Source organism: Rhamphochromis longiceps, linkage group LG3 (genome assembly GCF_057381845.1).
Source record: "Rhamphochromis longiceps isolate RC_006_pf linkage group LG3, R_longiceps_female_GT1.1, whole genome shotgun sequence".
NCBI classification, from domain to species: domain Eukaryota; kingdom Metazoa; phylum Chordata; class Actinopteri; order Cichliformes; family Cichlidae; genus Rhamphochromis; species Rhamphochromis longiceps.
Window position 1 is genome coordinate 52,871,018 of NC_140559.1, and position 15,110 is coordinate 52,886,127.

General features: G+C 41.6%; 1 protein-coding gene and 1 long non-coding RNA gene across 3 annotated transcripts in view; one reads left to right on the forward strand and one right to left on the reverse strand.

Moving 5' to 3' along the window:
• Positions 1 to 1,664: 1,664 nt before the first annotated feature.
• The window catches only part of ppp2r5b (protein phosphatase 2, regulatory subunit B', beta), a 53,246-nt gene continuing 39,800 nt past the window's right edge, over positions 1,665 to 15,110 (reverse strand). Inside the window, exons 8-13 of the mRNA XM_085400325.1 lie at positions 9,949 to 10,002; positions 8,651 to 8,701; positions 8,397 to 8,516; positions 7,985 to 8,112; positions 7,190 to 7,291; positions 1,665 to 6,620 (exon numbers count right to left, since the gene is read on the reverse strand). Of these exons, the coding sequence (XP_085256451.1) occupies positions 6,392 to 6,620; positions 7,190 to 7,291; positions 7,985 to 8,112; positions 8,397 to 8,516; positions 8,651 to 8,701; positions 9,949 to 10,002 (684 nt within the window). The 3' untranslated portion in view covers positions 1,665 to 6,391. The remainder of the gene's footprint in view (positions 6,621 to 7,189; positions 7,292 to 7,984; positions 8,113 to 8,396; positions 8,517 to 8,650; positions 8,702 to 9,948; positions 10,003 to 15,110) is intronic.
• LOC146675221 (uncharacterized) lies at positions 6,508 to 14,302 on the forward strand. 2 transcript variants are annotated; one of them, XR_014910253.1, is made up of 4 exons: positions 6,508 to 6,648; positions 7,218 to 7,331; positions 8,394 to 8,520; positions 13,582 to 14,302. It is a non-coding gene; the product is annotated as an uncharacterized LOC146675221 (long non-coding RNA). The 2 variants fall into 2 exon arrangements; XR_014910252.1 differs by lacking the exon at positions 13,582 to 14,302 and having other exon boundaries at positions 8,394 to 8,532.

Genomic DNA, 15,110 nt, shown 5'->3' on the forward strand with positions numbered 1-15,110 from the left:
TCTCAGTCATCCAGGTCATCATTGTCATGTATTGATATGTTCTCCGAAGGAGGCCCCGTTAAGTGGCTAGTTGTCAGATGGACAGTGTTCAATAAAGCAAGATAAAGACCGTGCTTTATGTCCTGATTTAATTCAGTAATAAGGTGGGCACACAACAATGGCGACGAGGATGACACGGACCTGGATTTGTTTTTGTGAGAAGTAGACCCAGCGGCGGCACGGTGTTAGCAAAAACTTGTGGGCTAACATGGAAAAGTCGGGCATTCAACCATTCGCCTGCTACACTGAGATGGACGCGTGGTTAACATCCTTCGAGTTGTTTGCTGATGGGAAAGGTCTTCTTTTGACGCGATCAGACAGCGTAGACGCGCTCTTCTACTGCACTTGGCCGGACAGGACGTGCAGGACGTCTTCTCCACTCTACCACAGACGGGAGAGGCGAAGGATTACACCGCGGCGGTGACTGCGCTCAACACTTATTTTGTTCCTCAAGTGAATGCAGCATACGCACGCCAAACTTTCCACAAATTGTCCCAAACACCAGGTGAGACTGTGCAACAATTTTGTACACGTTTAAGGCGAGCTGCAAAAGACTATGACTTTCAAGGTGACAATGATAACCAGATAAGGGACGCTATCCTGAGTAAATGCACTTCTGAATATGTACGGAGAAAGCTGCTCGAGGAGGGTCCCGGCTTAACTCTAACTCGCACGTTAGAGGTGGCTTCACACTGCGAACACGTGGAGGAGCAGATGGCGGCGATGAGTGTCGCCGGGGAAAAGAAAGGAGAGGACACGGTCAGCCGGATTTTTACGGTAGACTTACTGGGACCGTTACCTTCGAACCACTCAATACTTGTACTGATAGATTACTACAGTAGGTACTATGAGTATGATGTAATGTCATCTACAACTGCTGAAAAAGTCATTGACTCTATTGACTGTATATCTAGCAGACATGGGCTACCAGTTACCATCAAATCTGATAACGACCCACAGTTCAAATCTGAGCTGTTCAGAGAATATTGTGAAACTAATGGAATCAAACATATAAGAACTACATCAAAATGGGCTCAAGCAAATGGGGAAGTGGAATGTCAAAATGCATCATTGATGAAAAGAATCAGGATCGCACAAGCCGAAGGACTTGACTGGAAGCGAGAGCTAAGAAAATATGTGACAGTGTATCGCAGCATTGAACATCCAACCACGGGCAAAAGTCCAGCAGAACTCCTGTTCAACCGCAAAATGAGAGGAAAGTTACCGAACATCGGTGAGGCAAAAGCAACGGAGTTGGACGTGCGTGACAGAGACGCTGAACAGAAAGGAAAATCAAAGATTTCTGCTGATGAACGACGGGGAGCTGAGTATTCAAAAGTTGACACGGGAGACACAGTGCTGGTTCAACAAGACAAAGTGGACAAGTTTACAACACCATTCAACGCAACACCACACAAAGTTGTAAGCGGAACTGGAAACCAAGCCTACCCAGCTTTTGGAGGACTCAGCCCACTTAGACCGCGAAGGCCGGGTCCTCAGGTGGATGCAGCCTCTGAATTTGGACACCCGGTGAAATCCAATTAATTTTATTCCGAGTTTTTTGTATATATGTATGTCACCCCCCCAACAGCCCTTTTGAATGTCTCCCCAATTCCGAGGTCTCAAGTTTGGCAAGTATGTGATAAGTATCCCAATCATGTCTGGAAATGGAAGAATCATTGATAGGAATTAGGCGATGCAAAAAAGACACAGACTCCAGAGTGTTTTCTCAAAGTGAAGTTTTAGTTTTTAGCACATTATATTTTTTTCTCCATTCTACACTTCCCTGTAATGATACATACAGTAGTAAGCCACTCTACATTCAAACCCCCCCACCACTGTGTTGGTCCCCAAAATATACATCTTCTTCGTCTGCATCATCTTTATCATTTTCTCTTGTTTTTTTTTTCTTCAACACAACAAACAGACCATTGGGCAGACAGTGCAAATCTAGAAATTCAGTGAAATTGCTACGTAATGCAGTAGTAGGTTTCGGTAACGTTATATTCTCATTCTGTTGCTCTGACTTATTGCCATTCTATCGTGTCTATGTCTTTTCTTTCCTCTATCTTCCCCCTCCTGTTTTCTTTTTTTGTCTTTACTGTCTGTCTTTCATCAGATCCGCCCACATCGCCCCTCTGACTTAAAGCATTTGTTAAAATCTGGCCTCCTGAAAACGGCCACAGAGAGGAAATGCGAGCATCCATGAAAGCAGCGCTTGATGGCTGTCTGTGAGGCGACACCGGAGCTCTCTACAAACACTCTCTCCTCTCTCACTTCCTGTTCTGGAGCAGTTCCTGATTGGATGGCAGAATGCTAGAATTGAGGAATATTATTATTAATCATTATCATGGAGAATTCTTGAACAGTGGGAGCTGGGGTCATCCCAACAACAACAATCTAGAGGGTTTGTGAGTAAGCAACCCAAGAAAAAAAAATCATGAAGCAAACCAAGTTTAGTGACAGCGAGGTCAAGTTTTGTCTCTGTTCGATTGTGTTTCTGAGTGTCACCTGCCTGAATCAAGACAATGTTTGAAATCCCAAAAATGGAAGGGTCTCTCGTTGTCAGCCAGGTGGCGACGTGGAGTAAATTATAGGATTTAAGAAAGGAAATGTTCCACTTGTTTTTGGAGTTTCAGGCGATTGAGGATGACGACGAAATCAGACTTTGGATTTTTGCACTCTTTTTGCAAAATACAATCAAAGAAAAAAGTCAAATTAATGAAACCAGCACCAATAACTTATCTGTAGTTGCCCGCTTCTAGCGTTACCCATAGACTGGTGGTGGTGTTCAGTTGTCCTGTTGTTGTAACGATAACTCAGGCGCCTTTATGTGACGGTAGCTATCAAACAGTGGCAAAATTTGGTTTTTGGCGTCAAAGGTGACATAAGTTGTAAGGTCTTTATGAAAAAGAAAAGAAAAAAACGCAAAGCCGCTTCACCAAAGTTTGAAAGCAAAAAACCCTTTTGGTACGAAGATGGAAACGATTTCGAAACATTGCTGATTCAGACAAGTTTTTAAGTGAGCGTCTAGGAAAAAAACGGTTCTGCGGGGTTTTTTGAAAGTTTGGTTCGAAGCAGCCGACACTTAGTTCTGCCTGTCAAGCGTAAAAAAAAAAGAACAATCAGTTTTGTTTCACGATACATTCGGATTCAAACCCTGTCCCACAGGAAGGAGAGAAGGCGAGAGAGAGAAAAAGAAGCAAAGAGACGACTGCTTTCTCCCGTTCTCTGTCGCTCTGTCTACGCATATCTCCTGCTCGCCGAAACACTCACTGGATACATGCTCAAGCACCCACGCACGCAAACACATGCGCGCACACACACGCACACACAACCTGACCGTCAAATAAGGTTACATTTCCTGATCAAATAGAAAATAAATAGCATCAGACTCAGTTTTCCACAAAAAACAAGATTATACAAAAACCAATAAAATTAACAACGTAATTTACAAAGCAAAATCATTTCTCATCAAATAAATCTACACAGAAGGTACCTTTAAGACAATGTGAATATCAAGGACGCAACAGGAGTAAAAACAAGAGTGGGAGGTAAACGTTTCAGTGTGACACCCACTTCCTGTCGTCACCCCCTAAAAAACACAGATTATCCTGAAAGAATGAAAATATTGCTAAAATAATTTTTTTTTTCAGTTTTTTTCCTCCCTCTCTTGTATCCCATCACTCTATCATAATGATCAGACAAGAATAAACAGATTTTTGTTGGTTCACATCAAAAAAAAAAAAAAAAGCTTCCTCATCATGGTCACCATCTAGCAGCTTTTGGTCTGCTCGAACCTGCAGACGTTCCAGGTTCAGAAATCCAACTGGATTGCGGTGTTTTTCTTTTGATTTGACACACATGCGGTGGGTTTCATTCATTCTCATGTGTTGGGTGGGCTTTATGAGTCTGCTTGGATTCGTTTAAATTTAATACTCTGTGATGAGGTTCTAAATGAGAGAATAGACACACGTACACACCAAAAAAAAATCATCATTTGGTGCCAAATTAAAATTAAAGGTAAGCTGTGGAACTTTTAACCAATAAGAGATGATAGATAAAGCATGTTTTATGACTGGATCCAAGTTTTGTTTGCGTGTAAGCAACACATTCACAATACTGATTTCATGCTGTTCTCCTGATCCAACATTTAGTGATGTGTAGAATTTGTGCCAGAAAATGCTGGAAAGTGAAGCAAATGTGCCCAAAACCGCAGTTCCTCAAATGACCACTTGAAGCTCTCCTGTTGAAATATTTATTAATGGTGGAACCCAACCTAGCTGTCTGTTAATCTGACCCAGTCAACTACACCCACGTGGAAAGCGTTTGTGGGGTTGGTGTGCTCTCTTAGAGCTCGGTTAAGAAGCTCGATCATCCAGGAGGCGCTCAGACTAAAGCTGCCACTTCACCACACAGAAAAGAAGTCGATTCAGGTGGTTTGTGACCAGGATGCCTCCCGGGCACCCCCTAAAGGCCCATGTATGCTCAACATGCATCAAGTTGCGCTTGGTTAGTTTTTGTGGCGATCGCGTCAATTTTCACAACCATTTTATTGACACAGATTTACAGATTGCAACAGTATTGAAAAGATGAGACATTCTGGAATAAATAAACATTCAGTGATTTCTTTATTTACGATTTTGACCGAACCAGCGCTAATGTGGAGGTTCTGTCTGAATCGCCACGCCTATCATTTAGGAAAATACTGCGGCGAGTACCGAGTCGTGGCAAAGCCATTATTCGCAGACACGACGACCAACACGTCGACCAACACGTCGAGGATTAATTAGCCATCAGTCACGGATGGATGCATGGATTGAGGCTATGCTACTCCCATTCAGTGTATGCACCTTGCTAACAAAGGTTGCTATCATTAGCCAATAACCTCTGGATCCAGAAAGCCAAACTTCAAAACAGGACTTCACAAACCAGTGGGTATCACCACAGAAGCTAAACCTAGCATATGTAGCTTTTTTTAGCGAGCAAAGGCGGATGTTAAAAATGTAAATTCACCAGGCCTCCCTAACAGACAAAGTACATTCATGATGAGTGAGACATAAAATCATCAACGTAAAACTGTGTTTAGAACAAAACTCCACACGGCACCTTTAAAAAAAAATGATTCAGCTTTAAACGTGGAATGTTTGGGGATTTCTTTGTTTTTTTAAATCCACCACACCACAAGTAATGAATGAAAGCAAATCCACCCATGCCAATCCAGTTCATTCCTCCTCCTTTTAAGGTCTGCTAAAGGGGAATTCTGCTGAATTTCAGCACTCACATTACAGCCTCACACATTTAACACGTGATGTGAATTCAGAATTCGAGTGGACTTCCCCTTTATGATATCTGCTACACTAGTGTTTCTCCCGTAATACACTACAGAAATATCCAGAGACATATGTATATATATAAAAACATTATCATCATCAGTAGTACTTAGAGTAGAGTAATAGTAGTAGAGTAACAAGTAAGAAGAAGGAACATTATTGTACTTATATCATCATCTTCATCAGTGGTTATTAGGGACTTCAGGCTCATCCTTTGGTGGAACCCGGCAGACTGGGAGAGGAGTTAACGCCAGAATCAGCCGTGTGTGTATGTGTGTGTGTGTGTGTGTGTGTGTGTGAGACAGTGTGATTTAAAGTAATATTCAGGTGCATGAATCAGCTGTTGGCGTGTGAATTGTTTAACCTGGATAAACTCTCTGTAGCTCTGTCCTCTGATATTTACAGTAAAAATGTACCTGCGCCCGCGTCTATGTGGCGGTTCGTGGGTTCGGCAATAGTTTTGGGACTTTTGTGTGAAATTGCTTCTTTTGTTTATTGATGTATTGTGCTATCCACGCATGAAATCAGCATCTCTGACCAAAAGATAAATACGAGGCCACGGCGCAGACCCGTCCTCCCTTAGGTGACTTAGAAATGTGTTAAACGTGGTAAGTGTTGCACCAAAAGAGATGTTATATCTCTCGTTTTGAGGCAGATTTGAAGCAGGCCAGCTACCGATTTCAGGGCACTGATCTGCCGTTTCCACGAATTTAAATTTCCACGAGTCTGCACTCGGACAGTATTTATCTTCTGGTCTGCAACATAATGTGTGTACAGCAAAATGTGAACCAGTTTCACACAACTCAGTTAGAAAGAAGGTACAGTGTTTACCTTGGATCACCGAGTTTGCGCCTTTTTACAAAAAGCAACCACCTCCGTGACACAAGACGACAGAGGAAAAAAAACAGTGGATTGTTTTGTACCTTTTTCTGTCTCCCAACACTTTTACCGTCATCTTCCTGATTTCTCCCTGTCCCCTAACCCTCCCCTACCCCCCATTGGATCTAATGGAGTGACACCTAGGTGGCGCTCTCCCCGGCTCCAGAAGAGGCCCCGCTGGGCTTGGGCTCGGGCTGGTCGGAGTGAGCTGTCTGCGGGGAGGAAGGGTTAAGCGTGTCCCCTCTCTCGCCTCGCTCCTGGAGGTTGCGCTGGTTCCTGGCGGCCTCCGTGAGCATCTGCATCCGGCGCTCCTGGTACTCCTCCAGGCCTCGCCAGAGCTCGGCACGCTCCCGTTCTCGCTTCAGCTCCCTGGAGAGGCGGCGGAGAAAGGAAAGTAGTTAAGTTTAAAGGGCAGAAATTAGAAAGTGGTACCGGGCCTCAACTCTCACGGCCCAGTACCAAACGACTCGGGGGTTGGGGACCGTTGATTTATATCGGACTGTCATCCCTGACTCTAATTTCAGCTTCTATTAAAATGCTAATTCTTACAGATATGTAATTCTAGATCTAGTTCGTGAATAACGGGGTCCAAATTTTCTATCCTAAGCTAAACTTAGATAAATTCATCCAGTCTTTACTTCATCACTTAACAAATAAAACGTGTCTTTTCATTAAGAGATGATCAAACTGCTGAACTATCCCTGTAGATTTTATTTTCCTCTGGTATCTACTATCTTGAGGTTGAGGCTGGAATTATGATGTGATCCGTGTCCAAAAGATGACCTAAGCGATACATACTTACAACGTGAAATACAATGTGACAGATAATGGAAGAAACGCCGCCTAAAAAATGACTTAGTTCTTAGTTTCTTCCTCTTGTTGTCACCGTCGTATCCAGTGACACAAAGACACGCACAAAAGCAGTGAGTCACACTCACTTCTGTTTCTCCACTTTGTAGGAGGCAGTGAGGTCATCAAAGAGTTTGCTGTTCATCTCCATGAAGGTCTTCAGCACGTTGTAAATCAGAGACACGATGGTCCTGGAGAAACACAGATGGGTCATCAAATGCTTCAATGATGGTGAGAATATGAAAAAAGTCATTTGGTGTGTACCTAAAAATTTAAATGAATAGTGAAACGTAACAGGAGCTTGTATAGTAATATGGCAGTATAGTATCAGGGTCTGAATACTGTGTGTGATAAAGACAAGAATAAAAGGACTTCTGTTATGGCTAACTTAAGGGTTCCTACCAACAATTATTTTCATTATTCAACTAATTTGTAGCCTAAAATATGACAAAAGATCTTCCCAAATGAACTCGCCACTAACAGACTAAACTCATAGACTGAATATAAAAGATGGAAACCAGCCCCTGCCTACTTTAAGCTGGAAAGCTTTGGCCTGAGTATTTTACATGTTGCCATCTTGGGGGTTTGTAACCGAATATTACGAATGAGGAGCAGATCTCAGTGAGAAACGGAGGGTTATGCACGCTCGTGGCGTATCATCGTATGAGCCACACGGCTGCAGACTCCTTTTTGACTCTAATGGGACCATAAATTGAAAGTGAACATCAGGCTGTATTCATAAGGACTTGAAGCTAACGACTAAGCCTGTGAACCCATCATGACCCTTTTCACCCTCTGACTGGACAAGTTGTGATATTTGCTCGTAACAGAGGTTAAGCTCTAAACAAAAAGTTACGATGGGAGTGGTTATGCGTGCCACTGACTGGTTCCAGTGCTCCTTGGAGACTCTGTAGAGGGTAGCGAACACCAGTGGAAGGATGACTTGACAGTTTTCCTCAATCAGACTGAGGATGTATTCATTGTTCCAGAAGTAAAGAGCCCGCTCCGCTACCTAAAACACACACACACACACACACACACACACACACACACACACACACACACACACACACACACACGGGCACAAAGAAGAGTTGATTTTCTTTCATCAGAGTTGTGCAACATTCTTTTTATTAAACTGATTCGTCTAAGAAGTAACTGATTTTCCAGCCTAATACCTGGAGGTAATCAGATTACTATAATCACATTTGTTTTAATCCTGTCTACACCCAAAGCGGTTTTAATCTGTGAGTGACTTCTGTGGTTATTGTTTCCACTTCTGCGTTATTTTAGCACCTGGAAGTGAGGACTGGAGATGCAGGCTGCTATCTGCTTGAAGAGCGGCTCCTGAATCCGCATGAACTGAGATGGCTCTATCACATCCAGGATCTCCTCGATCTCCCCCAGGAACATCACCTAAGTGCGTGCACATTTTTTAAAATGCAGATACAGAGAGATAGGGAAGGACGAGTTAAATCGACACAGTTGCAGCGATGCAACAGTTGAGGAGAAAGAAACATCAACAGCTTTTTCGTCGTCATCGGTCTCACCTCTTTCTGCGTGCAGGTTTTAGGCCAGTACTTGAGCAGCCCTCTGATGATCTGCAGAGCAAATATGAGCACATGTTAAGAGAAATAAACACTGAAGCCATTAGCTCAGCAGGGTAGCTGGCTGACATCCATCTCTACCATCTCCAATGAGTCATTTCCATGCTCTGGCTTTTGCATTAAGAATAATGTCTTTAAGTTTTCACTGACTCTCAGCTGGCTGCATGGGTAACATTAACCATGCTGCTTAAAACTCCTACTTGCTATCTGTCTAAAGTCTAGGATCATGCGGTTATTTTGGTTATTATTAAAAAGGCAAAAAAAAAAAAAAGAGAAAGATTTTTTTAAAACATTTTAAACTGGTTTCTTCGGGGAGTAAAACTAAAAAGGCGTGCAGCTAAATGTTCAGAATAATTTTGAATTTCCTGTAAAGTGTGAACAGAAGCATATCTAAACCAAAATAATGAAGTTGTGGGCCCCAAAATCAAATCAGAAAAAGATCAAATGACTTAGTTTCAGGAAATTCACAACATATGGCTGCCCCTCGCTGAGAGTTTTTCTTTCCCACTGTCGCCAAGTGTTTGCTCATAGGGGCTCATCTGATTGTTAGAGTTTCCTCTGTATTATTCAACCCAGTATCAGCAAAACGTGTAATAGACACACCGGTCCACCGTGTCCATGCTTTGCCTCTCCAAAATGTGAAATAGACATGCACGCATGTTGCAGCACCAGCAGGGGGAGATAATATCTTTAAAGCCAAGAAATCAAAAAACATATAGAGTATATTTCAGGGTTCTTAATAGTCAGAAATGATTAAGTTAATATGTGTTTACATGTAAATGTGTCAATAATGTCAGTTTAAAGCTTTCGCATGATTATTATATTGTTTGCAACTTTTATTGTTTGCAACTTACTGCAACTTCTGCGTGTTTTTTCCCTTCGCGTTTTGGAGAGGAAAAGCGTGACATGGACACACTTTGTGGTGATATCAGGTCGTATTTTTGCCGGTCTTTACTTTGCAATTAAGAACGCTTTCAGGCGACTTTGTTTTGATGGTTTATAAATGAAATTCAATTCGTCCAATAACTTTTTGTGAGTTTATCTCTACAGTTGTCTTTCCTCACTTCACAAATAGTCAGATGACCCACTGTTTACCTTAAAGAAATGATTCATACAGCTTTAAAGCGTCTATGATTATTCACATGCATTATTTTCTCCCATATTTTCAGTTCTTAGGAAAAAACTGAAAATCTTTATAAAACGTGTTGGAATAAGTACAGCGAATGAAGAAGCAGTCTTACATATTCAGTGACTGTGGCATCTTTCTCCATAAACTGCACCACACAGTAGGCCAGCTGTAACGACAGAGAACACGGGGTTACGCACACACAAACTGTCACACTCACACCTACGCACTCTCTCTCTCTCTGGCGCTGTCAACGAGACAATGGGGAATTTAGCACTTATCCCTCAGGATTACACACTGCTAAAGATCGGAAAGACAAGTTTTCCAAATGTGCGCGAGTGCGCGTACGTGTGAGTGTGTGTCTGCAGCTACATCAGCTTTTGTCTCCTCTTATATTAGCGGCAATCATTTCCTATTATTCTGATATTGTGTGTGCATTTGTGTGTTTGCATATGTGTGTTCTGCGGTTGCCCCCTCCGCCCAGGCCGGTTGCCGTGGCGAGTGGGCACCGTGGCGACGGAGACTGTGTGTACGTGTGTTTACTTCGGAAGGAGTGATGTCACACACGCAAAGTCCCTTAAGGGCAATGTGAGATAGAGGTTAGACCTCTTGTCTCTCCCCCTCCGTCTATCCTTTGACTGGTTCCCAGTATTACACTAGTGGTTCATTTTATCTTCATAAGTTAGAGCCGAAGTGACTCAATTAAAAGTTTTTTGGGATTATACTGTCATATTATTGATGATGTTTTTAGATCTTTTTGTAGGACAGTTTTCTTCTTTGTTGTTCCTTCCTTTGCCACCTTGTTGAACTGCAGCATCATTGTCTGCCTCACTGTCTGAGCTTTCATCTCTTACAGATTTTTCTGTCTAATCTCCCTTTTTCTCCATACTGGCTATCTTTCTTGTTCATCTTCTTCTCTCCCTTCATCCAAGACTTTCCTATTGCTGCACCCGTGGCACAACATGTTTACAAAAATACAGTGTAAGAGGGAGTGGCGGCTAAAAAAGGAAGTGTTGAAAGCTGGAATATAAAGAAAGCAGGAGAAAAGAAGAGGATTAAAATAAAGTGGGCAAACTATTTAAAGCATTAGTGAGGCGTTTGAGAAACTTGGGGTAAATATGACATTGGATTCTGCTGTCGAGTCAAGGTTTGCGGTTGCATGAGGTCATTGTTAGGCAGGGATTATGTAGTAGACTTCTGTGGACCTTTGTAAAGATTTTACTGATATTGATTTGTCAGGGTGACAGGTCAAATTAAGCTCTATTTTTGGAGCTGAAGTCAGCTCTACTTGATAATGGAAATGCAAGGCAAGCCCTGCTTGCCCAAAAAAACCGAGCAAAAGACATGAATTAAAACCCAAGTGAGTGCTATCTCTGTCCTTGCATCTCAAACAATCTGTTCCATAAGCTTCTCTCATTGCCTGTTTGCACCATCTTTTAAATTAATGTCATCTTCTGGCCACAGTTGGCTAGTGTCTCTAAAAGCAGCTCTGCTTGCCCCTGGTTCCATTGAAATCTGTCTATTTCATGCGCATGCCTGTGTCCAGTTAGCAATGACTGGAACATGTCAAGCTAAGAGGCCTAAAACTTTTTCTGGTTGCACATGTGAGAATTAACTTATAGCATATCAGTTTTTTGCTCTTTAAATACAGTATTGGAATACAAATATTACAGCTAAATAAAGCCTATGACCAAATCATCTTTGTAGTGTCTCTATACTGTTTCCACACTTTGGAATTAAAGAAAATAAAAATACTGAAATCAGAGGAATGAGACCGTCCAAGAAGGTTGGTTCATAAAAATAAAGTTATTACTATCAAATAATGATAGACTTCAGTCACTTCAGTACATCTCACACTTCAGTATCCACAGTAACTGCTCAAAGCCTAACTATATGCTTAAGAAATGAAAATATGTATATTTTTAAAATCTGAGCTGCAAACAGTAGTCCATGGACCTGCAGCCGAAAATAACAGCCATAAATCGCTAAGGAACACACTTTTTAATTACACTGGTGACACAGTTAATGACTGGTAATGGTTAAGGGGTTAGGAGAGCAGAGAACTCCATTTGTGTTCATGAATAATTTTGCCAGTGCACAAGTGAATAATAAAAAAGCCCCCGTACTGCATCCCTTGCTTCCCCATTTTATAATCAGATTCCGATCATAAACACTTGCCACCCTGGAAGTTCCTGTTCCTGTATATGAGTTTATATCTACTGCTGAAACACAATCCATTGTTGTTTTAAGAAGCTTGCAGCAGCCAAATAAGAGAAAAATTGTTTAGCAATGTTGTGTTTAATTTATGTTGAAGCAAATATATCTGCATTTAATGAAACATGTTTGTGTGAGACGATGTGGACATGTTACTGATGTTACTTGTGTTATTTTCATCAGACAGCCAAAGTCGTGAAGCTCAGTTTAAGCTGTGATTTTAAACTGGCCGTAGGTGTGAATGTGAGAGTGTGATTATCTGTCTGTGCTAGCCACACGATGGGCTGGTGACCTCCAGAGTGTAACCTGCTTCCACTCCCTATGATAGTTTCGAGAGACTCCAGCCCAGCCCCCTGTAACCCTAAGTGAGAGAAGCTGTTAGGAAAATGGATGGCTGAATAGATGATTAGCTTTACTGAACCCACACTGGGGCCACATACTCTAAGTCAGTGATATCAATACATTCAAATGTATTTCAGTGCTCATCTTCTAAGATGTTTAAACAGTTTGCTGTGATATCATATTTTGATACCGGCATCCAGAACTAGGTCAGTCCTGAACAGCCACACCTACTGAGTACAAAACTGCCATCCACAAGACCCTGCTTCTCCCGTGACCCTGTCAAACCGAGTGTGTGTGAGTGTGTGAATAATTTATGTGTGTGAACCACAGGGAGAGGAGAGATGGGGAGAAATGTAGGGCACAGTGATGCTGAGACCCAGAATACACACAGACACACATTTTGTGGGGAACAAACTGTATCTTCTGCATAAGCAAACAAAGTATGGCACAAATAAAATGCACAGGCGTGCACAAACACAATAGACTGGCAGCCATCTGTGTCACCAAGTATTATAATAACCCAGACACACATACTCGTACACAAACACCAAAAAAAATCAAAGGCACTCACACACGAATGTAACTCAGATGTGAGTGCGTCTCTCAGCGGCACTATCTGTGACTCAACCCTGCCTCCTAGTGGTACATTTGACACATTGCTAAAATGTCTAAGTATTACCAGGAACAATTTTAGACACATTAAGCTCACTTACTTCTTCTTGGGTTCATACATATATTCAAGCCAGATGTTTGTTTAGATGTTTTTAAGTGCAGGAGACCAATCAGACAATGGTCATGGTGACAGGTAGAGTTTAGGATAGCCGATTAAAGTGTCTGTCAAGAATAAAAGCAACAAGCTTGCTTCTACCTGGAGATCTTTTTCTATAGATTTAGTTTACAAAGACATGAATATAAAACTGTGCAAAAGTCTTGAGCTACCCTTCATTTTTTATATGTTATTTTATTCAAACCAGTTGAAACACAAATAGAAAGAAATACAGTATATCAGGCAAAAACAGAGTTTGTGCAATTCTAAAAAGTTTAAAAGTTAATTTTTGGTATGACCACCTTGATTGTTAAACACTTACTTGTGAGGTAAGCTTTCTTGTAATAATTTCTTTAAGTAGTCTTAAGGAATAATTCTCCAGTTTTCCTGAAGGGGACTGAAAGATCTGTTCTGTTCTCTGTCAAGATGATCTCACACTGCTCTATGTTGATGTCTGGGCTCTGGGGAGGCCAATCCACGACTGACGCTGCTTCACTACTCATAACATTAGTCGTCTCCATCCTTTTCTCTCCCCACACGCCACTGCCATTCTTGTTCATAGCCTGGTCACTTCCCGGATCGACTACTGCAACTCTCTTCTTTTTGGTCTTAGTCAAAAATCTCTCCATAAGCTTCAACGTGACCTGAACTCTGCTGCCCATATTATCACCAGGACCCCTTCTATGCACCACATCACCCGTGTTCTGCAGCAGCTTCATTGGCTTCCGGTTAAATACCGCATCAATTTCAAGATACTTTTGTATACATTCAAGGCTATCCATCATCTCTCGCCTTCATACCTCTCTGACCTGGTTCAGATCACCATTCCCGCTCGGTGTCTCTCTTTCCATCCCTTCCCCTCGGCTACCTACCACGGGGCGCAGGGCTTTCTGTCGCTCTGCCCCCCGCCTTTGGAACTCCCTTCCTCCTGAGATGAGAAACATCGCTTCCCTTTCTCTTTTTAAGGCCAGACTCAAAACTCACCTGTTCACAAAAGCCTATTCCACATAAGCTTTTCCATCCTGCTATTTTAATTTATTTTATTTAATTGCTCCATGTTTTATCCTTATAAATTTGTAAATTGTTATGTTTGTTGTTGTTGTTGCTTGTCTCTATTCTGCTGTGTACAGTGTCCTTGAATGTTTTGAAAGGTGCTTTATTAAATAAAATGTATTATTACTGTGTTTTTTCTGTCCAAGTAGGTTTTTTCACTGCATGGGGAGTTTGTTTGAGATCACTGTCAGGCTGAATAATTAAGTCTTTTTCAATCACCCACTTTCCAGATGGCATTGCATGGTGCCTCTAAATCTGACAGAACTTTTCTATGTTCATAATTTGATCAGTTTTGACAAGTTTTCCAATACTCCTGACTTAAATGCAGCCCCAAACCACGACAGAGCCTCCATCATGTTTTACAGATAGCTATATCTCTCAGGTCCTGTGCGAGGTCTTTATTTTTTTGCTAATTTTATCTTAAGACATGAATTTTATACACTGCTCATCTACTATAAATAGTTTTCAGGCCTGCCACTTCTTCTTTTCCCCACGACTTACCCACTTCCTCAATTTTTCCCAAGATATACTCTTCGGGAATCACCTCGATGGTGAAAAAATGCTATTTTTTGCATGTCAAACTGGGTTATCTGTGTGAGTTTTCATAGATTCAGCTCAAGAAATGGGAGCAAATTATGTGTTTTACGAAAGGCTGCTAGTACCAGAATCAGAGTACTTTATTAATCCCAGAGGAAATGATGTGGTCACATTTGCTCCAAGACAGTAAGAACAGTAACTAACTAAACTAAATTAATTAATACAATATATTAAGAAGTTACAAAATATAACAAAATAGCTCTAATTATAAATATCCCAGTATATTACAGTAACAAAGTATCTAAAGAATCCTCTAAAATGGACTGAAACTGAGTGAAGGCAGGTATTTTTGCTTGAAAATGTAA